Source organism: Scyliorhinus torazame, chromosome 4 (assembly GCF_047496885.1).
Source record: "Scyliorhinus torazame isolate Kashiwa2021f chromosome 4, sScyTor2.1, whole genome shotgun sequence".
Lineage (NCBI taxonomy): Eukaryota > Metazoa > Chordata > Chondrichthyes > Carcharhiniformes > Scyliorhinidae > Scyliorhinus > Scyliorhinus torazame.
The window spans coordinates 292,717,333-292,743,658 of NC_092710.1; the positions used below are offsets into that span (position 1 = coordinate 292,717,333).

General features: G+C 48.5%; 1 protein-coding gene across 3 annotated transcripts in view; it reads left to right on the forward strand.

Annotated features, from left to right (window-relative positions):
- Positions 1–26,326, forward strand: part of LOC140410996 (uncharacterized) — a 357,930-nt gene that overhangs the window by 252,173 nt on the left and 79,431 nt on the right. For all 3 annotated transcript variants that reach the window (XM_072499917.1, XM_072499918.1, XM_072499919.1), the window contains 2 exons: positions 9,322–9,493; positions 14,302–14,441. In XM_072499917.1, the coding sequence (XP_072356018.1) occupies positions 9,322–9,493; positions 14,302–14,441 (312 nt within the window). The remainder of the gene's footprint in view (positions 1–9,321; positions 9,494–14,301; positions 14,442–26,326) is intronic.

Sequence of the window (26,326 nt, forward strand, 5' to 3'; positions counted from 1 at the left end):
AAATAAGTTGAAAGCATGAAATTGAGCTGATCTGTGTTTTGACTCAACAAAAATAAAGTAAACAACTAAAGGTGAAAATTGAGGTCAGAGCAAACAAGTTAAAAATACATATTCGGTCAGTCAGTATCTGAAAAGAGAAAGGACAGATTAAAATTTCAAACAGAGACCCATTATCTAACACGAACAGACATGGTTTATATGCCCTGCATTCTGAGACTTAGATTTGATTCTTTATTAAGTGCTGAGAGTTCAGTACTGGGGCTGGGTCTGTAATTTGAGCTTGCCAAGACAGGAAAGTAAATCGGTCCAATGCAGTTGGAGAGTACAATATTTTCTTTGATTTAGTATGAGGTGATTTATGATGACTAATTGTGTAGTTGTGCAACATTAAAGTTGGCATAGAATGGTTTTGCTTCACACAAGCACAACCAAATGTAAATTCTTGTAGTACCTTTTAATTCAGTAGCAAAATTTAAACCGTATAACAATCTCAGTTGCTACAATCTCTTTGAGAGACTGATAGCTTTAAGAAAATGTGGGGCGGGATTCTCCACCCCCACGCCGAAGTGGCCGCGCCGTCGTGAACGCCGTCGAGGTTCACGACGGCGCGGAACGGCCCCGGTCGCGACCGATTCAGGCCCTGACAATGGGCCAGTATCGGGGTCGCGTCATCCTCCCGCGCGAGGCCTTGTCGCCCGCGTAAAAGCGGCGCCGATTAGATGACGCGGCCGGCGCCGCATAACGGACGTCATCCACGCATGCGCGGGTTGGCCGGCGCCAACCCGCGCATGCGTGGTTGCCGTCCTGTCCAAATCCGCCCCGCAAGAAGATGGAGGACGGATCTTGCGGGGCGGCGGAAGGAAGGAGGTCCTCCTTCAGAGAGGACGGCCCGACGATCGGTGGGCACCGATCGCGGGCCACCCCACATTTAAGGTACCCCCCGGTGCAGGATCCCCCCTCGCCCCCCCACATGCTGCCCCCCCCCCCCCCCCAGCGTTCACGCACCGCCTACGACTGTAGCGACCAGGTGTGGTCGGCGCCGGGGGGAACCCGCCGTTTTGGCCTGGCCGCTCGGCCCATCCGGGCCTCAGAATCGCGGGGGTGCCGGAGAATCACCATTTTGGGTATCTCTGGCGATTCTCCGGCCTGCGGCCCGCGAAACTCGACCGGGCCGTTCCCGCCGCTTGGGAGAATCGCGGGAGGGCGTCGGACCGGCGTCCCCGGAAATTTCGGCGCCCCAGGCAATTCTCCCAACCGGCGTGGGAGTGGAGAATCGCGCCCGTGAATTCTCGGTGACCAACATAAAAGAATCAAAAGATTTCAAGTCGTTATACTTTTAAAAAATTTGTTCATGGCTTGTGGCCGTCACTGGCTGGGTCAGCATTGATTGGCCACCCCTAATTGCCCCTGAACTGAATGGCTTGCTAGGCCATTTCCGAGGGCATTTAAGAGTCAACCACATTGTTGTGGATCTGGAGTCACATATGCCAGACCAAGTAAGGATGGCAGATTTCCTCCCCTAAAGGACATTAGTGAAGCATTTTTAATGATAATGGTTTCATGGTCATCATTAGACTTTTAATTCCAGACTTTTATTGAACTCAAATTTCAACAGCTTTTGTGGTGGGATCAAACCCAGGTCCTGGAGCATTAATTATCCTGAGCTTCTGGATTATCAATCCAGTGATCATACCACTATACTGGATCACGCTGCTAGAGGATGGGATGGGTGGAAGCAGGCACATTAGCAACATTTAAGAGGCACCTGGATGGGTACATGAATAGGGCGGAAACAGAGCGATACAGACCGAGTAAGGGCAGAAGATTTTTTTTTAGTTAGGGCATAATGATTGGCACAGGCTTGGAGGGCTGAAGGGCCTGTTCCTGGGTTTTCTTTCTTTTATACCATTGTCTCCCTGAAACAAACTAAAATCAACATCAACCAAAAATTACTTAATAGGCAACTAATGCTCTAAACTACAGAACAGATAACTCTTAGTAGTGTCTTAACACAACAGATAAACCCATGCCACAAATATACGTTGCAGCACGTTCTCCGCAGAATTGCACACATTTTATAGGAAACAGTCCAAAATCATCCCCAGATTCCAATGGCTCATTTCTCCCCATTTCACTGAGTCGTAATGTCCAGTGACCTATCGAAGATCGTTTCTCTTAATCCTCTGAGAATTCCCAAAGCAGCCTCCAGCTGCTGACACACTCCAATAATTCTTACCCCAGCCACACTAGGAAAAAACCTTAAATGTCCACATGTTCCATCTGTTTGACCAGCGAACATCTACCTACTCACAAGGGTGGCACGATGGCACAGTGGTTAGCACAGCGCCAGGGACCCGGGTTCATTCCGACATTGGGTGACTGTGTGGAGTTTGTACATTCTCCCCGTGTGTGCGTGGGTTTCCTCCGGGTGCGCTGGTTTCCTCCCACAGTCCAAAGATGTGCAGGTTAGGTGGATTGGACATGCTAAATTATCCCTTATTGTCCAAAAGGTTAGGTGAGGTTACTGGGTTATGGGGATAGGGTGGGAACATGGGCCTAAGTAGGGTTCTGTTTCAGAGGGTTAGTGCAGGCCCGATGGACAGAATGGCCTCCATCTACACTGTAATGATTCTAAGATTCCACGATTTCACCTCTTGCCCACAGTGAAAACAGCTTTTCACTTAGTTGACCACAGCAGCTGTTCCCCCTATCTCTCTCTCTCTGTCTCTCTCTCTCTCTCAGACTCTGTTCAAAGTCTCAAATCTGCAATAGCAAAAACATCTGCCTCTCCCTTTGTGTTCCGGTGTTAAACCTAACATATGTACTTCAATAGTACTAACTTAGGGTTCCCCCCAGTTCCCATGGTAAGCAGGTCACATCAGTTTATCGCCGGGCAGAACAAGCAGGAATTCACATGTCTCTTTTCATTACGTTATTTTACCTTGAATTTGAAGAGACAGTCCAAAATGTAACTATTTCTTGAAACCTTTCATACTATCAACACCTCCCCGCTAAAAGATGAAAAATCATTAGCATGGCAATTTTCCTACAACACTATCAAAATTTAACATTGTAAACACCTCATCGACTACTTTACTACATACACTAGAAGGAATATTCTCTCCCTTGTTGTTCCATTTCACCATGAAGCAGTTCATAGCGTTATAAGGCTTAACCTGTCATATCTAATCTCATGTACATGGATTTAAAGTTCAGTTTGGAATTCTAATTTTCTTATAATAATAAGGCACAAGGCTCCTCAAGGCTGTTCTGTCATTCAAAAAGAATATAGCTGGCCTGGATCTTAAACTCCACTTCCCTGCCTGTCCCCATAACATTTGACTCTCTTGTTCAAAAATCAGTCTAACTCAGCCTCAAATATATTCAATGTCCCAGCTAATACTGCTCTTTGGCGAAGAAAATTCCAAAGACTAAAGGTGCTCTGAGAGAAGAAATTCTTCTTCATCCCTGTCTTAAATGGGAAGCCCCCTATTCTTAAATAATAATAATAATCGCTTATTGGGGCAGCACGGTGGCACAAATGGATAGCACTGTGGCTTCACAGCGCCAGGGCCCCAGGTTCGATTCTCCGCTGGGTCACTGTCTGTGCGGAGTCTGCACATTCTCCCCGTGTCTGCGTGGGTTCCCTCCGGGTGCTCCGGTTTCCTCCCACAGTCCAAAGACGTGCAGGTTAGGTAGATTATGTTCTATGTTACTGTGAAAAGCCCCTTGTCAGCTTCCAAATACGTGCATTCATTTTACTACGAGTATCGTCAATTGGAGTAGCAAATCTGCTTTCTGATTTTGAGTAGGTTTCTATGTCTTGGGTGTCAAAATCTGTACTTGATTCAGTCTGGTTAAATTTGTCCAGAACAACATTGCTGATTTCTCATTATCCCTCAGGCTTCCTGGTACTGATGGGTGTGAATCACAAACCCAGAAGAAATTCTTCCTAACCTCTTGATTCAGCAGTTCCCTTTGTTCTTCTTTAAACTCAGATGCTACATTATCATCAGGGTTTTGATCTCTTAACACAGGACGTGATCTACCCGAATGGAGACAGAGTCCCGTAGTGCGCTAGATTAGCTGGCTGTCTCTGGTGCTTGGAGCACCAAGAAACACCCTGCTATCTGATGCCCAACTGTGTAGATTAGGGTCCTCAGCATGGAACTCTCTGATGAGGCTGCACTTAGTCCCGTTTTTTGCACAGAGGGGCTCTGCTGCCTGGAACTGACGTCCCGATCTCTCGAGCTACCAACACGACCCCCGGACCCCCCCCCCCTCCAACTCGCTTTAAGGGGCCCCCCCGGCCACCCCCCAATCCCCCATGCAGGGCACACCCTGGTGCCTGGCTGTCAGTGCCAAGCTGGCATCTTTTGTGCGGCGGTGATTGGGCCTGGGTGTGCCCTGTGCAGGTGTAAGTGCTATGGTTTTAGCCCGGGGAAACCCCTTGTAGTGATTGTGGATTGGTAGGGGGGAGGTTTCGGGGGTCGCGTTGGTAGCTTGAGAGATCGAGACAACATTTAGAAAAAATAAATATAGAGTACCCAATTCATTTTTTCCAATTAATGGAATGGGCAATTTAGTGTGGCCAATCCGCCTAGCCTGCACATCTTTGGGTTGTGGGGGTGAAACCCACGCAAACACGGGGAGAATGTGCAAGCTCCACACGGACAGTGACCCAGAGCTGGGATCGAACCTGGGACCTCGGCGCCGTGAGGCAACAGGGCTAACCCACTGTGCCACTGTGCTGCCCCAGGACGACATTTTTAAATAGCCTCCCGATCTCTCGCTGCACTGAGGAGTTCCGGTGAGTAGAGCTCCTCAGTGCAGAAAATGGGGCCAAGTGCGACCTCATCTGGGAGTTCCCGCTGAGGCCCCCAATCAGCCGGATGGGCATTAGATAGCAGGGTGTTTCTCATTTCTCGGCGCTCCGAGTGCTGGGAAACACCTAGCTAATCTCGCGCTACGGACTCTGTCCCCATTTAGCTAGATCACTTCCACAGTCTCTGAACCACCCTGTTCAGATGTAACTCCTGATTTCCATTCTCTTTCATGGCTTCATGTTGTCTTAATATCCAGGCCTGTAAAGAAAGCCTCAACTAACTATACAGTTGAATAGTCCTCCTGATTAAATGCACAGGTGTTTTTATATTTAAGTCAGTTTCCATGATTTATACTTCCAGTGTTCTTCTCCAAGAGATACAGATTTAATAGCGCCTCTTTCTGTGCAAACAATTCATTCTTTTGCCAAGTAAAATCTTCTTGAAGAACTTCATAAAAAATCCTGATAATTTATTTTTGTCACTTCATGAGTTCCCTTAAATTCTTGTAAATTCTGGGTGGCACAGTGGTTAGCACTGTTGCCTCACGGCACTGAGGACCCGGGTCACTGTCAGTGTGGAGTTTGCACATTCTTCCCATGTCTGGGTGGGTCTCATCCCCACAACCCAAAAGATGTCCAGTGTAGGTGGATTGGCCGTGCTAAATTGCCACTTAATTGGGGAAAAAAATAATTGGGTACTTTAAATTTATTTTTAAAATTCTTTTGTGTTTTAATTTTTTTACTACCAAGCAAATGCTTTTCCCGATTATTTTCTAGCAAGGGCGACCACTTCATCTTTTTGAAGTTTTAGTTTACATCAAGAACACAAATTCTTCCTCATAGTTCTGTGATATCAACATCAGTTGTTGTTGAGTCATTTTGTTTTAAAGTGTTACTTTCCTTTGATCCATCACCACATTTAAGTGCTGCTGCACTCTGTTTACATAGCTCCAGCTTAAGGTCTGCCTGTAGGTTTAATTCAGACAGCTACAATTCATCTCCAGCTGCTCTAAACTCTTTCTTATCAGTCTCATGTTCTAATGTTCCTTTCACCTCAGTAATCTCAGTTTTTGACACATCCTTAGTTGAAACAGTAATTTCCACAGCCGGATTACAGATATTCATGTGCTTCTGTGCATCATTTGATTTTCCATCTACATTTTCAATAATGGCTGATGACTACAAATTAAGATCCCCAGCTTTTCTGGAACCACTGGAGATGATAAAAGCTGTCTTCATCGAGGTTATTTCCCACTTTAAAATCTAGACCAATTAACAGGTAACTTCAACCCAATTGCACAATTACAATACTAGAAATCAAATCACATTTTATATTAGCTTAATGCAATGAAATGGTTAAACAACCTCCATTAATACCCTGAATCAATACATTCTTACATAGCAAACCTTCTGGAGAGGGTTTTCCATCACCTATTAACATCAAAAATTAAGCTGACCCCATATCCTAAAGAGGATTATTTTGTTGGCCTTCTTTAACCGGCAATAGTTTGGAGATTTCACCCTTGAACACAAAGTTCTTTTAATCCTCTATGCTCTTGTCTTCTCCAATAGTTAATACATTCAAACCCATCAGTTTGTCACAAGCTCTCCATACTAGCACAGTAGTCCCTGAAAATACAACAGGCATTCACACAAACTCCACAGTTTATCCTTTCAGTTTAGAACAATCTGCTTTGACATGTTCCCTTTTATAACAAAAAGCCCTGTTGGCCCCATTAAAATGTAAATACCCTGCACAATGTTTTTTTTACTACCTGTTGTCATTTCTGCTATTTTCCTCACCGTAACCAGTATTATGCTCATATCACTCCGATTTCTGTGCAGATTTGGATACAATAGTCTTCTGCCACTCGCATGTTTGTGAGACAATTTGTCATCATCAGCCATTATTATTCCTCAATGGGCACTATTTCTAAATACTTTTCTCTCCCTACAGATGCTGCCAGACCTACTGAGATTTTCCAACATTTTATTTTTGATTTCTAAATCCTTTATTTGCATTATGTCTCTAAGGTTTTATAAATCTTGATCAGTCTTCATAATCCCTATACCATCTACCAAATATGAGCCATGGGCGCAAATCCTGTAAGGCCTCTAAATCCCGCATGAGACCAAAATTGGGATTTGCGCTAGTTGATATTTTAGTTTTGAATCTTTCCCACCCTTCTCCAATGACACGATGATGTTCACACCTAGGAAAGGTGTGAGTCTGATTTGCATATTTTATAATAAAATTGTATCTCATTAGAGGGCTTAACACCGCTACATCCACCTTCGACGTATTATCCCAGCCAGCGGGCGTGACATCACGCTGGCATGAATCACTGCTGGTTTTCAGGATGGTACTTTCAGATTGACTGCCTGAGGTGGGCCCTCTGGGGAGCCCCACTGTGGGGGTTCCCCTTTTGTGTGGTGGTGGGAGACACCCCAATGCCTGTGAAGCGGGAGAGATTGATGATTCCTGTGAGGAAAGTTTCTCTGCCCATCTCAAATTTCTTAGCTTTCCTCTCTCTTCACAATTCAAGGTTTTCCTTTCCTTTTATTCTTTGAAACATTCATGGGCGTGGTCAGTAGATGCCCAGAGATCTGTCTTCTGGGATCTTCCCAGCTCGCTGCACCTTGCAAGATCTGACGGGATCGCGTGAGATGTCACATTCTGAATCCTGTCCATTGTGGGCGGATTAGTATTTGGCATGTCTGCATATTAGAGTGTGGCAGCTAGTCTCACTCTAATATGCACTCCCTGATTTACCATAGCTCTGGAATCTAACCCCTTTGCCTCGGAGACTTTAGGTGAATGCCGTTCAGTACTGGTGTCTGACAAACCTGGACCAGACAGAACAGCTCTTGGGGGAGGCTTCCAGGGGATCGAAGGGCCCCAAGTGGTTGCCAGCCTGGCACTGCCAAGGTGCCCAGGTGGTGTGGGCAGGGACACTGCCAGGTTGCTAGGCTGGCATTTTTCCTGCACTGGAGATCAGGCCCAGGTGGGGTGCCCTGCCCATGTCAGGGGGGGGGGGGGTGGGGGGGGGGTGGGGGGGGGAGGGGGGGGGAGGGGGGGGGGGAGGGGGGGAGGGGGAGGGGGGAGGGGGGGGTGCCCCAAGGACCCCCTTAAAAGTGAGTTGGGGCAAGGCCGATGTCATGTCCTTCGCCTCTCTGATTGCACAGTGGCGAATTTTGCTGGAGCGGTGGTCGGCATCGCCACCGGGGGTAGCAGCATGGTTGGGTGACCTATACGACTTCTTGTGGTTAGAGAAGATAAAGTGTGAGTTAAGGGACTCAGCAGGGGAGTTTGAGAAAAGGTGGGGGATGTTTGTGACCGTGTTTGAGGAGCTATTTGTTGCAGGGGGGTGGGGAGTAATGGGTGGGGGGGGTGAAAAAGGGGAAAATTCTGTACAGACTGTATAGTTGATTGTTGGGAGTATGTTTCCCGGGGTGTTTATTTGCTGTAACCCGCCTTGATACATGTTTGTAATATCCGTTTTAAAAATAAAGTGAGTTGGGGCTTTGGGGGGTCTGGGCGTCGCATCAGGGAGGGTCAAGAGATTGGCACGCCATCCTCCTGCACTGAGGAGGTCTGATGAGCAGAGCCCATCATTGCAGGAAACGGGACTAAATGCGGACTCGGCGGGGTGTTCCACACTGACGCACTAAAGACCCGTTAGATAGCGTGGTCTTTGGAAACACGCGGCTAAATAGCCCAGTGGTTAGCACTGTTGCTTCACAGTGCCAGGGACCCGGGTTCGGTTCCCGGTTTGGGTCACTGTCTGTGCGGGGTGCACGTTCTCCTCGTGTCTGCATGGGTTTCCTCCAGGTGCTTCGGTTTCCCACAAGTCCCGAATACGTGCTGTTAGGTGAATTGGACATTCTCCACCTTTTTGACTGGGGAACATCTTTGTGTGCACATTCTATCTCGTAGTTAACAGGAAAACAGCATTTTGCACTCTGCTGACTGCAGTAGCTGCTCCCTGTATCGCCCACCCAGTCTCTCTTCCTCTCTCTCAGTTTACTCTTTCTCTCGGGTTTCTCTTTCTCATTGTGCTCAAAGTCTTTGAGACAGTAAATCTGCAAGTGCAAAATTACCTGCCTCTCCCTTTGTGTTTCAGGTGTTTAATCTTGCATATGCTTTTCAGTAGCACTGACCTGAGCTCTTGGTCCCCATGGTAGCCCCAACAGTTTATTGCTGGGCAGAACCAGCAAGAGGTCACATGTCCCTTTTCATTACATCACTTTACCCTTTATTTAAAGAGGCAGTCAAAACTATAACCACCTTCTAAAACCTGGCACTCTTAACACAGTTCATGTCCCTTTAATTTGGAATGTTTATTATGAATGGATTAGAAATGGTGACGAGACTAAAATGGAAATGTTGTACATTAAAACTTAAGTAGAATTGTTAGTGTGAGACAGAATTCCATAAATCTTGTGTGACTGGTATTCACAATATTGATTGTAATATTCTAAACGTTTCCCAACAGTTGGCTTATTTATCAAAAGCCTAACTTTGAAGGTGATAAAATTGCATTGGAGGACGATGTCTTGGAACTTTCAGATATTTGGGGACAGGAGGTGGCTGAGGACAATTGTGATGATGCACACATATCTTCCCCGAAAACATCTCTTATTGGCTCTTTAAGAAGAATAGTCAAGGTAAGTGTACTTTATAAGTATTTCAATCAGAACTATACCAGTATTGATACATCTGTTGTATTTGATTTATTTATTTAATTTTAAAATGTCTTTATTAAGGCATATATATATACACACACACACATCAGACACAACCAAAACCCAAATAAATAACCCACATCACTGCACCCCATCCTCCCTGTCATTATCCTCCACCCATTCTGCCTCCTTTTTTAAAAGTATCCCATCCCCCATTGCTGACTTCTTAACTATCGTTGAAGAAGTCGATAAACAGTTTCCATCTCCCGGCAAACCCCTCCACAATCCCTCTCGAGGCGAACAAGATTTTTTTTCCAACCTAAGGAATTCGCAAGGTCGCTAACCCACAGGCCTGGTTTCGGCAGCTCAGACTCCCTCCGTTCCAACAGGATCCATCTCCGGGCCAACAGAGTGGCAAAGGCCAACGCGTCAGTCTCTCTCGCCCCCTGGGCTCCCAGGAAGGAGCAGCGCTAGTGACATCGAAACAAACCTGTTGGACTTTAACCTGGTGTTGTAAGACTTCTTATTGGGCTCCCAGGTCTTCCGACACTCAAAAAATCGCCACTTCTGGACTCAGGACTACCTTCATCCTCAGCAACTCAGACATCACGTCAGCGCACCGCCCACACCTCTTCTCCACCCCCTCAAAAAACCTGCTCATTCTGGCCACCATCATATGCGCCCTGTGATCTACTTTAAATTGGATGAGGCTGAGCCTAGCGCACAAAGAGGATGCATTCACCCTTCTCAAAGCCTTCTCCCATAACCCAGCCTCCAGCACCCTCCCCAGCTCTTACTCCCACTTCCGATTAACTTCTCCTATCGGGGCGCTCTCCCAGTCCATTAATTCTTTGTAAACCATGTTTTCGACACCACCTTGTCCTGCAAACCCGAGGGCGGCAGGTCGGGAAAGCAGTTGTTTCCTCACATAGTTTCGCACCTCCATCCGCTCCCACACCAACCCTTCACCCACTTCCTGACCATGGCTATATTTGCTGCCCAGTAGTATTTCAGCAAATTTGGCAAGGCCAGCCTGTCCCCCTCCACGTCCCCGCTCCAGCAGCACCTTCTTCACCCATGGGGTTTTCCCCGAGATCAATGCATTAATCTTCCTAAAGAAGACCTTTGGAATAAAAATTGGAAGGTTCTGGAACATGAATAGAAATCTTGGGAGTACCATCATCTTCCCAGCCTGCACCCGCCCAGGCAACGACAACGGGAGCACGTCCTACCTCTTAAAATCCCCCTTTATCTGCTCCAGCAATCGTGACAGATTCAATTTTGGAGCTGTTCCATCCACGCGCCACCTGGATGCCCAGATACCTGAAACTCACCCCCACTGCCTTAAATGGCAGCTCGCCCAATCTCCTCTCCTGCCCCCTCGCCTGGATCGGAAAGACCTCGCTCTTCCCATGTTTAACTTAAGCTCAGAAAACTGGCCGAATACCACCAAAATATCCATGATCCCTCCAATACTTTCCAATGGGTCCGATATGTAAAGCAACATAGCGACGCCTTGTGCTTCACCCCCTCCCGCACTATATCTTTCCAACCCCATGATGCTGTAAGCGCCATTGCCAATGGCTCTATCGCCAAGGCAAAGAGCAACAGGGAGCGTGGGCATCCCTGCAGCCTAAAATACCCCAAACTTAGCCGGTTCGTCCTTACACTCGCTGCTGCCGCCTGATACAACAACCCTATCCAAGCCACAAACCCCTGTCTGAACCCGTCCCGCCCCAGTATCTCCCACAAATATTCCCATTCTACCCAATCAAAGGCCTTCTCTGCATCCATAGCGACCACCACCTCCACATTCCATTCCTCCGAAGGCATCATTATAACGTTCAACAGACGCCTAACGTTAGTCGACAGATGCCTCTCCTTTACAAACTCCGTCTGGTCTTCCCCTATCACCTCTGGCACATAGTCCTCAAATGTAAGGCCAAGACGTTTGCCAACAACTTGGCGTCTACATTCAACAGTGATATCGGGAGGTAGGACCCACGCTGCTCTGGGTCCTTATCCTTCTTCAAAATTAAAGATATTGAGGCCTACGATAACATGGGGCAGAGCACCTCCTTCTCCCTCGCCTCATTGAATGTCCTTACCAGCAGTGGCCCCAGGTCTCCCAAAAGCATTTTATAAAAGTCTACCTGGAAGCCATCTGGGCCCGGAGCTTGCCCTGCCTGCATTGCCCCCATACCATCCATCACCTCCACCAGTCCAATGGGTGCTCCCAACCCCTCTACCAGGTCCTCCTCGATCTTGAGGAAATCCAAACCATCCAGGAATCTCCCCCCCCCACCACCGGGTCAGGGGCTCTGATTCATAAAGTCTCCTGTAAAACTCCTCATATCCCCCGTTCATCCACACTGGGTTCAGTACCACTTTACCCCTCCTGTCCTTCAACTCTTCCAATCTCCCTTGCTGCCTCTTGCTTCCTGAGTTGGTGGTCCAGCATCCTACTCGCCTTCTCCCCGTACTTATACACTGCCCCTCTGGCCCTCCGCACCTGCCCCATGGACACCAGCCCGAACTCCATCTGAAGCCTCTGCCTCTGCTTCAACAATTCTGCATCTGGGGCTTCAGAATACCTCCTGTCCACCTGCAGAATCTCGCCCACAAACCTTGCCAACTCTGCTCGCTCCTCCTTCTCCCTATGTGCCCGGATTGATATGAAATCCCCCCTAACCACTGCCTTGAGCACGTCCCACAGCATGGCAGCCGAGACCTCACCTGTATCATTAGTTCCACATACCCCCGGATGGCAGACCTCACCCGCTCATACAACTCCTCATCCGCTAACAACCCTAACCTCCCAATCCACTTGCAAGTCCACTCAATGCGGTTTGTGGTCAGAAACCACGATCGCCAAGTACCCCGAGTCAACCACCCCCACCAGCAGAGTCTTATTGGATGGATTTGTTTATTGGCACGTGTACCGTGGTACAGTGAAAAGTATTTTTCTGTGAGCAGCTCAAACAGATCATTAAGTACATGAAAAGAAAAGGAAATACATAATAGGGCAACGCAAGGTACACAATCAGTTCATAAGGGTTGTAGGAGTCTGGTAACAGCGGGGACAAAGCTGTTTTTGAGTCTGTTCGTGCGTGTTCTCAGACTTTTGTATCTCCTGCCAGATGGAAGAATTTGGAAGAGTGAGTTAGCCAGATAGGAGGGGTTTTTGATTATGCTGCCCGCATTCCCAAGGCAGCGGGAGGTGTAGATAGAGTCAATGGATGGGAGGAAGGTTTGTGTGATGGACTGGGCGGTGTTCACGACTCTCTGAAGTTTCTTGCGGTCTTGGGCCGAGCAGTTGCCTTACCAGGTTGTGACGCAGCCAGATAGGATGCTTTCTACAGTGCATCTGTAAAAGTTGGTAAGAGTCAGTGTGGACATGCCGAATTTCCTTAGCTTCCTGAGGAAGTAAAGGCGTTGTTGTGCTTACTTGGTGGTAGCATCGATGTGGGTGGACCAGGACAGATTTTAGGTGATGTGCACACCTAGGAATTTGAAACTGTCAACCATCTCCACCTCGGCCCCGTTGATACAGACAGGGGTGTGTACAGTACTTTGCTTCCTGAAGTCAATGATCAGCTCTTCAGTTTTGCTGTCATTGAGAGATAGATTGTTGTTGTTACACCATTCCACTAGGTTCTCTACCTCCCTCCTTTATTCTGACTCGTCATTGTTCGAGATCCGACCCACTTTGGTCGTGTCGTCAGCAAATTTGTAGATGGAGTTGGAGCCAAAGGCTTGTCCTACCCACCCTATCTGGACATTGAAGATCTGGGCCAGTGAACCCAGAATTTGTGGCTGCTGTGGGGAGACAGCAGGTCATGTTTTCACTGATTTCAAGTAGCTTTGAGCAAGGAGCAGAATGTCTGTCCTGTACAAAGTTTGTGAAATATTGGAGCATATGTTAATTGGTATCCTTGGTAGGGTGTAAAGATGGGTGTAAAATACACAGGTCCTTTTGGTCTTGACATTGCAAGATTTTCAAGACAAAATAAACAAAAAATGTGACATAGATTAAAAAGAGAATGAGTGACTACACCATTCTCGATGTTTGGCGTTGCTGAATCTGGTTGGCAGAAGCAAACCCTAAGCTTATTGATTGATCCATTTTGGAGGGGGAGTGGGTGAGAGACGAGGACAGAGGAAGGGAAGAGGAAACAAAAGTAAATCTGAAATTGCATATCTTAAATCGAAATGAATGGAGAAAGTATAAATCCAGAAACAATCAAATACACTGTTCTATTGTTTTTTTTAACCCAATTAATTTTTTCCAATTAAGGGGCAATTTAGCATGGCCAATCTACCTACCCTGCATATCTTTGGATTGTGGGGGCGAAACCCACGCAAACACGGGGAGAATGTGCAAACTCCACACGGACAGTGACCCAGAGCTGGGATCGAACTTGGGACCTTGGCGCTGTGAGGCAGTAGTGCTAACCACTGCACCACCTGGCTGCCCATTCACTGTTCTATTGCACTGCACCATGTTTTCCAGAATTTAATCCTGGAGGAAATAGTCGCAAATCTGCATGAGGTCTAAAGGATCATCTATGAAGTAAAGGTGGCATAAAAATATAAACACCATGATCTCAATTCCAGCAATAATTTATTTATTCGACAGTAGGCGCATCATCCTGTGGATGCAGATTATAATAATGCCTGGATTAATGTCAGTATGTTTTGAGACCCTCATATTTTAAAACTTTCTAGTTGAGTATAAAATAGTTACAGAGAAAATAATCGCCTGAAGAGCATATTTGTTACTTTTTCAGACGTGGGGTTTACCAGAAATAGAATTATGTACAGGACTGCATGGTTTGAAAAGGAAAACAGCATATGTTGATGATGTGGAAGAAATAGAGGCATTTGGGGTTCTGGAGCCAACATTATCCCTTGACGTATATTCGGGCGCGTAAGTAGAATGTTTCGATCCTAAACATTTCCATTGTTGAACTGACAGAAAGTGACTTTCATCTGAATGCCTTTGCCTGCTTTACAAGAAGTTGGTGAGATTATTCTTCTGAAGTTGTCCCCACAGTAATTTTGCTGACTGTAGCTTGGTGGAAAAGCCTGAAATGCTCAATAAGGCTCAAAATCGCCCCCAAAAAGGTTTATGTCACAATTGCCTTGATGTGTGGGATGGTTCCTGTTAGACAATTGCAGAGCAAAGCTTTTATCAGATTTTTCTGTGCTACATTTGTGAAGGGATTTATACAGTCGGAAAGGTAAGTACACTAAATATATATATTTCTGTAAATATCTAATTCGCTTTTTAATTGACTAATTTGCCAGATCTGAGAAATTTTCCCCATATCAGACACTAATTTGCTTATTATAATTATGGTGGTAGTGCATGCATATAAATCAGGTGTAGGAATAGGCATTTGGCCCCTTGAGATTGCTCCGTTATTCAGCAAGATCATGGCTGATCTGATTGTTGCCTCAACTCCATATTCCACCTATTTATGATAACGCTTGACTTCCTTGTTAGGCAAGAATCTATCAACCTCTGCCTCAAAAATATTCAGTGACCCGGACTTAACTGGTGTTGAGTGGAGAGTGTTCCAAAGATTCACAACCCTCTGAGGAAAAAAATTCTTCTGAACTATTTGTCTTTAATAAGAGACTCCATGGCTGCGATTCTCCATTCTGGAGTTTATTAAGTGTTGCCACCAGCAGAGAATTAGGTCAGATCCCCGTTGGTGCTAGGAGCGCCCCATTCCATGGCATGGCGGGGATCCATGCTGCAGCTGACAGGGGCTGGATCAAAGCTCTTGACAGATCCCACACCTCTGAGATTGGAGCGGTTGTGCCCTCTCATGCCTGTTGTGCTTGAGTGTGCCTTGCAATGAGACAGATGGGAAGAGTGTAGGCAGGAGTCGTGCCATGCCAGATGGGGGTGAAGCCTGGCATTTAAAAGGAGCGCCCCAGTGATTACAGAGATTAAGTCTGCTTGATTTCATTGAGTGTTGCAAAAGCTTTGTTTCCCCTCTTATCCCCGAAAGCTGCATCACATCCATAGAATCCCTACAGTGCAGAAGAACGCCATTCAGCCCATCAAGACTGCATCGATCCTCTGAACGAGCACCCTACCTAGGCTGACCAACCCACCTTTTCCCCGTAACCCCACTTAACCTGCACATCTTTGGACTGTGGGAGGAAACAGGAGCACCCACAGGAAACCCACGCTTACACAGGATGAACATGCAATCTCCACACAGACAGTCATCCAAGGCCGGAATTGAACCCTGGCTCTGTGAGGCAGCATGCCAAGCACTATGCTACTGTGCTGCCCCCCACCCCCGAGTTCATAGCCTTCACTAATTTATCCAAATTCAATGCTTTCTCATTTCTGATACAAATTATTTCTGTGAAGGAACAGAAATTAGAGTATTTCCGAAATGGAAAAAAATTTGAAAGTGTAGATGTACAAAGGGACCTGGGTGGCATTGTCTAGTAGTCACTGAAGGCGAGCATGCAGGTGACAGTTCAGCAACTTGCTTTTCATTAAAATCAATGAACAGAAAATCATGGGGTCTTTATAAAATCTGTCTAATAAACTCATGCGTTTGATCTGTTTCCTTGGAATGTCTTTTCCTTCTTTACAAAAATGACAATCTCCGATAATCATTGCTGAATATTTTGCTTGTTCTTAGTTCTTGCTCATTTTATGAGATCAAACTGAGAGTCCATTGCAACAGAGCTGGCTCTTATTCCTTTTCAACTGATAGATGAAAGAATCTATGACTTTGATCTTGCTTTCATCAAGACAAACAGCTTAGATTTTTGCTGATTGGTACACAGTAACTTTGCTATATCTTTGGATATTGAGATTTTTCCAATGTTAACCCGTCAGTTGTGTAATTTTGTGCCAGTGATAGACCTTAATATTTTAATATGGTAATGATAATAAGTGGGTGATTTTTGAGCCACATTAGCAGTGAGCGAGAACGCGATGTGGGTGGAAAACCCGGCGCAAATCGGAAATCAGTAGTGTTTTCCAATTTTCGCCGGTGGCTTAATGCACCATGGAAGGCCGGAACCTCATTTTACTACATTATAATATCATTAGTGATCCCTCCCACTGGGACATCCCCACCCCTCAGTCAATATCATTGACATAACAACACGCCAACGCAATTTACAACAGCTGAATGAAAGCAGGAATCCGGTGATCTGCTGGTTTAGTATAGTGGGCTAAACAGCTGGCTTGTAATGCAGAACAATGACAGCAACGCGGGTTCAATTCCCGTACCAGCCTCCCCGAACAGGCGCCGAAATGTGGCGACTAGGGGCTTCTCACAGTAACTTCATTGAAGCCTACTTGTGACAGTAAGCGATTATTATTATTATTATCTTGCCTCTGAAGGGGATTTCAGAGATGAGCTCTCAGGTTCGCATTACCTCCGGGGTGCCAGTCACACCAGGCAGTGGAGAGGACATTGGGGGACCCAGATAAGTTAAACTCGGGGCTGGGGTTCAACTTCAGCATCTCTGGAGTTGGGGGGGGGCGGGTGTGCAATTCACAGGCCTTAGCAGCCTTTCATATGTGTGAGCCTCTAGGTTTGAAGGGGTCTGGTTGCTGGTCCTGTATCCTCCTTGCTGGGCTTGTGGCAATATCAATGCTGAAGGATTGCCCTTCCAGAGTGGCAGCTGAAAAGTTGGTGGGAGCAGGTGAATCCATAGGGTCAGCACTGGGGGCGACCCTGAGATTCTCGGGTGGGGTACCATGAGACGCCAGGCTGCATGGGCGGAGTGGGGAACTCGGACAACTGGTGTTTTCCAGCCTCATGAGGCCTGAAGGCCCTCACAGGAGGGAGGACGACTACAGTAAGAATGAACGGGGGCACTGTAGGACAGTGGTTAGCACTGTTGCTTCACAGGACCAGGGACCTGGGTTCAATTCCCGGCTTGGGTCACTGTGCGGAGTCCGCACGCTCTCCCCGTGGTTTTCCTCCCACAAGTCCCAAACAACGTGTTTGTTAGGTGTATTGGACATTCTGAATTCTCCCTCAGTGTACCTGAACAGGTTCCAGAGTGAAATAGGGGATTTTCACAGTAAATTCATTGCAGGGTTTTAAAAAATAAATTCAAGAGTACCCAATTATATTTTTGCTAATTAAGGGGCAATTTAGCGTGGCCAATTTACCTAACCTGCACATCTTTGGGTTGTGGGGGTGAAACCCACGCAGACATGGGGAGAACGTGCAAACTCCACACGGTCAGTTACCCAGGGCCGGGATTCGGACCCGGGTCCTCAGCGCCGCAGACCCAGTGCTAACTACTGCGCCACATGCCACCCTTTCATTGCAGTGTTAATGAAAGCCTACTTGTGACACAAATAAAGATTACTATACTATTAAAGGTTAGTACTCACAGCCTGGCACTGTGAACCAGAGGAAAAGGGATGTATTTAAGTTCCAGATCATTTGTGATTGACATGCTGTTCAAGTTGAAAGGCTCCCCTCCCCCTCCCTCCATCTCCGCTCCCCTCCCTCCATCTCCCCTCCCTCCATCTCCCCTCCCCCTCCCTCCATCTCCGCTCCCCTCCCTCCATCTCCCCTCCCTCCATCTCCCCTCCCCCCTCCCTCCATCTCCCCTCCCCCCTCCCCTCCCTCCCACCCACTCCTCTCCCTCCATCTCCCCCTCCCTCCATCTCCCCCCTCCCTCCATCTCACCTCTCCCCCCTCCCCTCCCTCTCCCCCCCCACCCACTCCTCTCCCTCTCCCCCACCACCCACTCCTCTCCCCCACCACCCACTCGTCTCCCTCTCCCCCCACACCCCTCCCTCCCACTCCCCTCCCCCACCCACTCCCCACCCTCTCCCCCCACACCCCACCCTCTCCCCCCACACCCCTCCCTCTCCCCCCACACCCCTCCCTCTCCCCCCACACCCCTCCCTCTCCCCCCCACCCACTCCCCTCCCTCTCCCCCCGCTCCCCTCCCCCTCCCCCCGCTCCCCTCCCCCTCCCCACCCCCCGCTCCCCTCCCCCTCCCACCCCCCGCTGCCCTCCCCCTCCCCACCCCCCGCTCCCCTCCCTCGCTCCCCTCCCCCGCTCCCCTCCACCTCCCCCCGCTCCCCTACCCCAGCTCCCCTCCCCCTCCCCCCCCACCCTCCCTGCTCCCCCCACTCCCCGCTCCCCCCCCACTCCCCCCCCCACCCCCCCACCCACCCCACCCCCGCTCCCCCCCCGCTCCCCCCTCACCGCCACCCCCCCACCCCCCCCCCGCCACCCCCCCCACCCCACCCCTCCCGCTCCCCCCCGCCCCCCCCACTCCCCCCACACCCCCCCCCACTCCCCCCCCCCCAACCCCCCCCCCACCCCCGTGTTCGCAAATCCCAACCATTTTTGAGGGAGAGCAGCGGCTGGAGGGATGGCTCCTTGGGGACAAAGGGTACCCAGTCAGGAGATAGCTGATAGCGCCAGTGTGGAAGCTGCAAACACCTGTTGAGACTCGCTATAATGAGACTCATGCTTCAATGCATGCACTGGTCGGGCAGGTGATTGGACTGCTCAAATGCGCTTCCGGTGCCTGGACCGGCTGGGGAGGGACCCCTCCTATACAGCCCCCAGAAGGTGCCCCGTATCATAGTGTTCTGCTGCTCTCTGCACTGCACCGGAGAGAGCAGATAGACCAGAAGGAGATGGAAGAGAGCTACCTCTACTAGGATGAGGAGGATGTCGAGGAGGGAAGTGAAGGCAACTCACAGAGGAGGAAGAGGAAGGAACTTGGGCGTTTGCCACGGCTCATTTGGAGCACAGGGCTAGGGACACACTCATTGACTCTGGGTGACGTCCAGGGCTTGATTGTGAAGACGTCTCCCACCATTCGGTCTAACATCCACTCACTACTGAGGAGCCTGTGGGAGATCTTCGTGGTGGTGGCTACATTCATGGGCAGGACGTTAAAGCATTTGGCCGGACGCTGCAGGAGAATGATAATGACTTGCGTGAGGACAGATCCTCTAATCCTCAGCAAAATGTCTGACTGTTGCCTGACAGAGAGATGAACTCGACCTGCCAATATACAGGCTTATCATGGGACCCAGAGATGCAGAATGACAAATCCCAGCTACTACTGTCTCCACAAGTCAAGGTCCTGGTGTTTCTTTCTTCCTATGCATGAGGTGGACAGGATATCAACACGTTTTCATTCCTTGGCATCCTCATCACTAGAGATTACTGTCAGACATGAGAGGCCTGAGCATTGCCGTTGGGGATGGTGATGAACCTTCCATGGATGGAGGGTTTGGTGGTGGGACTGGGGACCTGTGCCAGCAGCAGCGGGTCTTTACTGCTTCATCAGTGTGGGAGAGATGTAGCGCTACCATTCACACACTCCACAGGGATGAAGCTCGGTGTGTGCTCGGGACCTGTCGAGCATGGCACTGTAGCCATCTGGGATGGCCACTTCTAGAATACAAAATGGACGCTCGCAAAGAATGTAGGGAACTGTAGACAATGTTAGGAAAACAAGCAGGCACAGAGCCTGTATGCATAATGGAGAGACAGCTCCCAGACGGAGCTGAAACTATAGGTCAATTAGCATATTGATGGCCCATCTCCAGGAACAAAGGAAAGACACTCAAGCAACCGATACTGCTCCAGACATCCCGGCGCCAGTTCCCCAACCGAAAGCACAAACAAAGCAAGGCCAACGGCCACCAAAGACACGCCCAGCCATCAGGGCACCCACCCCTTTATTGGTCAAGATCAATACCAGTGATCGAGAGACGGCCCAATTAATTGGGGCCAAGTTTAAGGCCCGCCTAAAAGCACGAGAATCCCCTCTGGGTATAAGAAGGAAGCCCCACGAGAGATTTGCTCTCTTGGATTTGGCTCTCAAAGCGGAGAGACCAGCTGCACCAGAAGCAAGTAAGTCCAAGGTCAATGCTCGCTACCAGACGGACGACCTTAGCTGTTCTCCTGTACCACTTCGGACCCAACAACCTCAGATCCAAACAACGGCCATTGTTCCTCTGACTGAGTGGGCACCCGAAGCTAAGTATAGGCGTTAGCGTTAGAGATAGTTTAGTCTGTAGTACTTTGTGCATGAGTAGATATTACTGTGTGTGTAAATAAATAGTATTGACTTTGAACTAACTAACTGGTGTATTGGCTCTTTGACCAATATTCGGGTTTAAACCTTGTGGCGGTATCGAAAGATACCTGGCGACTCTAAAGTAAACATAATTAGGATTAAGGAAGGCGACCATATTGACCGCCATATTCATAACCAGAGAAACAGAGCAACAGCACCATGACATGGCAGCATGGAGGATCTGTATGCTGAACTAAGTGATTATTAAGACAAGTGCGATATTAAAATGGTGACTTACCTCTACTGGTGCCTAGACTCATTCATGCCCACTAGGCGCCTATAGTTTCTCACTCTTCTTCACCCTTCCGCTACGTCTAGGCATATCTCCAGGATCCACAGCTAAGGTTCAGGAGGCCTGCTGCCTTCCACCCCCTGTTGCCTGAGACGGTCTTGGCGGGCGTCCTCTGGGGGACCTGGACCTTTGATACCCAGGCCTACTTTCGGGCATCGTGGGAGTTGCAGTGCTGTCCTCCTTGGTGTGCCAGGCTGGAGGTGTGTTGCCACAGGGAGGAGGGTGTGAGATGGGTTCCCTGGGTTGCAGGCCCCAGCTGTGCTTCTGGCGATTCTCTTCTCTTCGGTTTACCCAGGGCCCCTGAGTTCCTCCAGGAGATGGTGGGGCAGTTGGAGCGAGATGCAGAAACCCCACCATTCTCTGACACTGACAGTCATGGATTCCTACTAGTTTCTACACCATGCAGTTGAAGCCCTGCATCTGGGGTTCATGCCATCAGGTCATGAGCTGAAGCATGGAGCGGTCAGCCCCCTCCACGGAGTGCATGTCCGTTAAAACATTTATTCTGGGGACTTGGGCATCGCTGGCTTGGCCAGCATGTATTGCACATCCCTGAGAGCATTTAAGAATCAATCACATTGCTGTGGATCTGAAGTCACATCTAGGCCAGAACAGGTAAGGCCAACAGATTTCTTTCCCTAAGGACATTAGTGAACCTGTTGTTTTTTTACGATCATCTACAATCGTCCTGCACAACGGGCGGCACGGTGGCTCATTGGTTAGCACTGAACAAAGAACAAAGAAATGTACTGCACAGGAACAGGCCCTCCAAGCCCGCGCCGACCATGCTGCCCGACTAAACTACAATCTTCTACACTTCCTGGGTCCGTATCCTTCTATTCCCATCCTATTCATGTATTTGTCAAGATGCCCCTTAAATGTCACTATCGTCCCTGCTTCCACCACCTCCTCTGGCAGCGAGTTCCAGGCACCCACTACCCTCTGCGTAAAAAACTTGCCTCGTACATCTACTCTAAACCTTGCCCCTCTCACCTTAAACCTATGCCCCCTAGTAATTGACCTCTCTACCCTGGGGAAAAGCCTCTGAATATCCACTCTGTCTATGCCCCTCATAATTTTGTAGACCCCTATCAGGTCTCCCCTCAGCCTCCTTCGTTCCAGTGAGAACAAACCGAGTTTATTCAACCGCTCCTCATAGCTAATGCCCTCCATACCAGGCAACATTCTGGTAAATCTCTTCTGCACCCTCTCTAAAGCCTCCACATCCTTCTGGTAGTGTGGCGACCAGAATTGAACACTATACTCCAAGTGTGGCCTAACTAAGGTTCTATATAGCTGCAACATGACTTGCCAATTCTTATACTCAATGCCCCGGCCAATGAAGGCAAGCATGCCGTATGCCTTCTTGACTACCTTCTCCACCTGTGTTGCCCCTTTCAATGACCTGTGGACCTGTACTCCTAGATCTCTTTGACTTTCAATACTCTTGAGGGTTCTACCATTCACTGTATAGTCCCTACCTGCGTTCGTCCTTCCAAAGTGCATTACCTCACATTTGTCCGGATTAAACTCCATCTGCCATCTCTCCGCCCAAGTCGCCAGACAATCTAAATCCTGCTGTATCCTCCGACAGTCCTCATCGCTATCCGCAATTCCACCAACCTTTGTTTCGTCTGCAAACTTACTAATCAGACCAGTTACATTTTCCTCCAAATCATTTATATATACTACAAAGAGCAAAGGTCCCAGCACTGATCCCTGTGGAACACCACTGGTCACAGCTCTCCAATGAGAAAAGCATATTTCCATTGCTACTCTCTGCCTTCTATGACCTAGCCAGTTCTGTATCCACCTTGCCAGCTCACCCCTGATCCCGTGTGACTTCACCTTTTGTACTAGTCTACCATGAGGGACCTTGTCAAAGGCCTTACTGAAGTCCATATAGACAACATCCACTGCCCTGCCTGCATCAATCATCTTAGTGACCTCCTCAAAAAACTGCTGCCGCAAGGCACTGAGGACCGGGGTTCGATGCCAGCCCCGGGTCACTGTCCGTGTGGAGTTTGCACATTCTCCCCGTGTCTGCGTGGGTCTCACCCCCACAACCCAAAAAATGTGCCCCAAAATTGGCCATGCTAAATTACCCCTTAAATTGGAGAAAAAAGTATTTGATGCTTGTGTCCGAGATGTGTCCCTTGGAGCTGCTGTGGTCTGTGGTCTCCAGAGGGCAAAAGGATGGGCCAGGCTGGCCAACTGATAAAATATTAAAACATGCTGCTGTGCAGAGAGATTGATCTGCAAGGGAAGGGAGCTGGCATTAGTGTGTCACAGGGGATGATGTCTTTTTGGGAAATATTTAATCTTCATTTCATTTCCTAATGTGAAAAGTATTATTTCAAATTTAGTGAAGTTAGTGGTTTGACTCTGATATTTTACTTTGGGTTACCTATTTTTTCCTCCGGCCTATCCTCGCTCTTATTCAATTAATGAGTTATTTTTGTGTTGAGTGCCAATATTTTCTCTTTGTTTCTTGTGTTCGGTAATTTGAGTGTTTGCTTTTATTGGTCCAGGGATAGTTTATGTAGAGCAAATGTCAGGTAGGATTTTTTTGGCTTACCGATGGCTCACCCCCGCCATGGGTTTCTCAGAAACCCTGTTGACAATGGCGAGACCAAAAGATCCCTCCGCCGGCCACTGGCAGGTTGCCCTCTACCGCTTCAGAACACACCACATTCACCTGAGGAAGGAGCAGCGCTCCGAAAGCTAGTTATTTGAAACAAACCTGTTGGAATTTAACCTGGTGTTGCAAGACTTCTTACTGTGCTCACCCCAGTCCAACGCTGGCATCTCCACATCCCGGTAAAGGAAGCCATAGATATTTGTGCTACAGCACTATATTATAGTTTTCTATATCAAGGTTTAGCTCAGTTGGCTGATTTGTGGTGTAGAGTGAGGTCAACAGCGTGGGTTCAATGCCCGTACCGGCTGAGGTTATTCATGAAGGCCCCGCCTTCTCAGCCTTGACCCTCCTCTGAGTATGGTAATCCTCAGGCTAAATCACCACCAGTAAGCTCTCTCCCTCAAAGGGGAAAGCAGCCTATGGTCATGTGGGTCTATGGAGACCTGGGGCGTCATTCTCCGACCCCCCAGCGGGTCGGAGAATGGCCGTTGGCCGCCGTGAATTCCGCCACCGCCGGTTGCCGAAGTCTCCGGTACCGGAGATTGGGCGGGGGCGGGAATCGGGCCGCGCCGTTTGGTGGGGCCCCCCCCCCCCCCGCTCAATTCTCTGGCCCGGATGGGCCGAAGTCCCGCCGAGAAATTGCCTGTCCCGCCGGCGTAAATTAAAGTAGGTATTTACCGGCGGGACAAGGCGGCGTGGGCGGGCTCCGGGGTCCTGGGGGGGGCGCGGGGTGATCTGGCCCCGGGGGGGGGGTTCCCCCACGGTGGCCTGGCCCCCGATCGGGGACCACCGATCCACGGGCGGGCCTGTGCCGTGGGGGCACTCTTTCCCTTCCGCCTCCGCAACGGCCTCCACCATGGCGGAGGCGGAAGAGACTCTCCCCACTGCGCCTGCGTGGGAAACTGTCAGCGGCCGCTGACACTCCCGCGCATGCGCCGCCCTGGGATGTCATTTCCGCGCCAGCTGGCGGGGCAACAAAGGCCGTGTCTGCCAGCTGGCGGGGCGGAAATCCCTCCGGCGCCGGCCTAGCCCCTCAATGTTGGGGCTCGGCCCCCAAAGATGCGGAGCATTCCGCACCTTTGGGGCGGCGCGATGCCCGTCTGATTGGCGCCGTTCTGGGCGCCAGTCGGCGGACATCGTGCCGTTGGGGGAGAATTTCGCCCCTTATTTTTACTATGGTGATTCAGACCCTACCACCGTTGCATGAATCAGTATTAATCAAATTTATGAACTTGGCATCTCACGTAGTTGAGTTCAGTTTTGACAAAACCTTATATGCTCAAATAGATTATGTTGCTATGGAATACCCTTTAGGCCCAGCTCTCACACATCCATTGATTTCCATGGGAAATGTGCCTTTGATAGAATGACAACTAACCTCATACCCCTTGCATATTTCTGACCTGTGGATGATAACTTTGCTATATTTCAATTTGCAGCTGTACGTAATAATTTCCTTACATGGCTTAATGGTCTCATCCTGCCCTTGAAATGGAGCTGTTAAATTAACTCCCTTTCCTTGATGTACTAGTTGAGAAATCTGTCAGGTGGTTCTCTGCCACAGTCCACCGCAAGCCTACCTTCACTGGTCAATATATGCATTGCGATTCTTGCAGTTCCATATGCTATAAGATTGACATTATGGCCTCCTTCTGCACTGTATGTGCTATGTTCTATTTATCTGCAACCTCGTAAATAGGACCCAGCCAAGCAAGCTTGATGCTGAAATAGGGCGCATCAAAAGTATCCTATTGGATAATAGCTACGCCGATCAGATTATTTTGCATTATATATCACAAAAACTCAAGAATGGGCCAAAGGCTGTCACCTTTAGCCCTGAAAAGAGCCCAGTCTATCTCAGATTACCCTGGAAGAAAGATATCTCAAATATTTGAGTATATGTTTCATGCTGCTACGATGCAGTAGCAACGAGAGTGGTATTCATCACTAACAGGATGCTCCTGTCAAACCAAAAAGACTTTCTGCTGATCATACGAGTTAGTAATGTGGATTCTGAATTTCAGTGCCAGTGTGATTCATGCACTGGAAACTATGGGCGGGATTTACCCGCTGTTCACGCCAACAGTAAATTTAGGTTTCTCGCAGACAAGGAGTGCTGCCACTGGGAAACCCCATTGACAATGGCGGGGTCGGTGAGGCCGCCTGAAAAATACGTGGCCAGGTGGTCTCTAAATCCTGCCCTATATGTATGTATATATATATAGGGCCCTGTTCTTTGTAGACTGAAAGAACATGTACATGCATTGAGCCTGTTTCAGCTTAACAAAATAAATGATAGCCATTTGCTGGTTCATTCCTCAGGACAATGCCTTGACCAATCAGAGTCTGTTTTAAATTTATTGGCAGTTATCTGTCAGTCACCATCAATTGGTGCAATCTCCATGGCACCACCTCTTCCGATCAGAGTTCACTTGCCAACCAGTCAGCACCATCTTTTCAAATGGCATAAATTATTGTTCCCTTTACATTTGGTATTCTTGCAAATTGTCCTGATGAGTGTAAGATGAAAAGCTTTGACACAAAGATATCCTTTTTCAGCAATACAGAAGGTAGTCACCAAGAAATCTAATAGGGCATCAAAAGATACATTTTTACTCAAAGTAGTGAGGATGTGGCACTTCACCACATTGAGTGCTTGATATAATTAGATGTGTTTAATGGGAGACTAGATAACTATATGACTATACTGATAGAGTTGGATGAGGAAAGGTGGTAGAAGACCTCGAGTGGTGAATAAGCA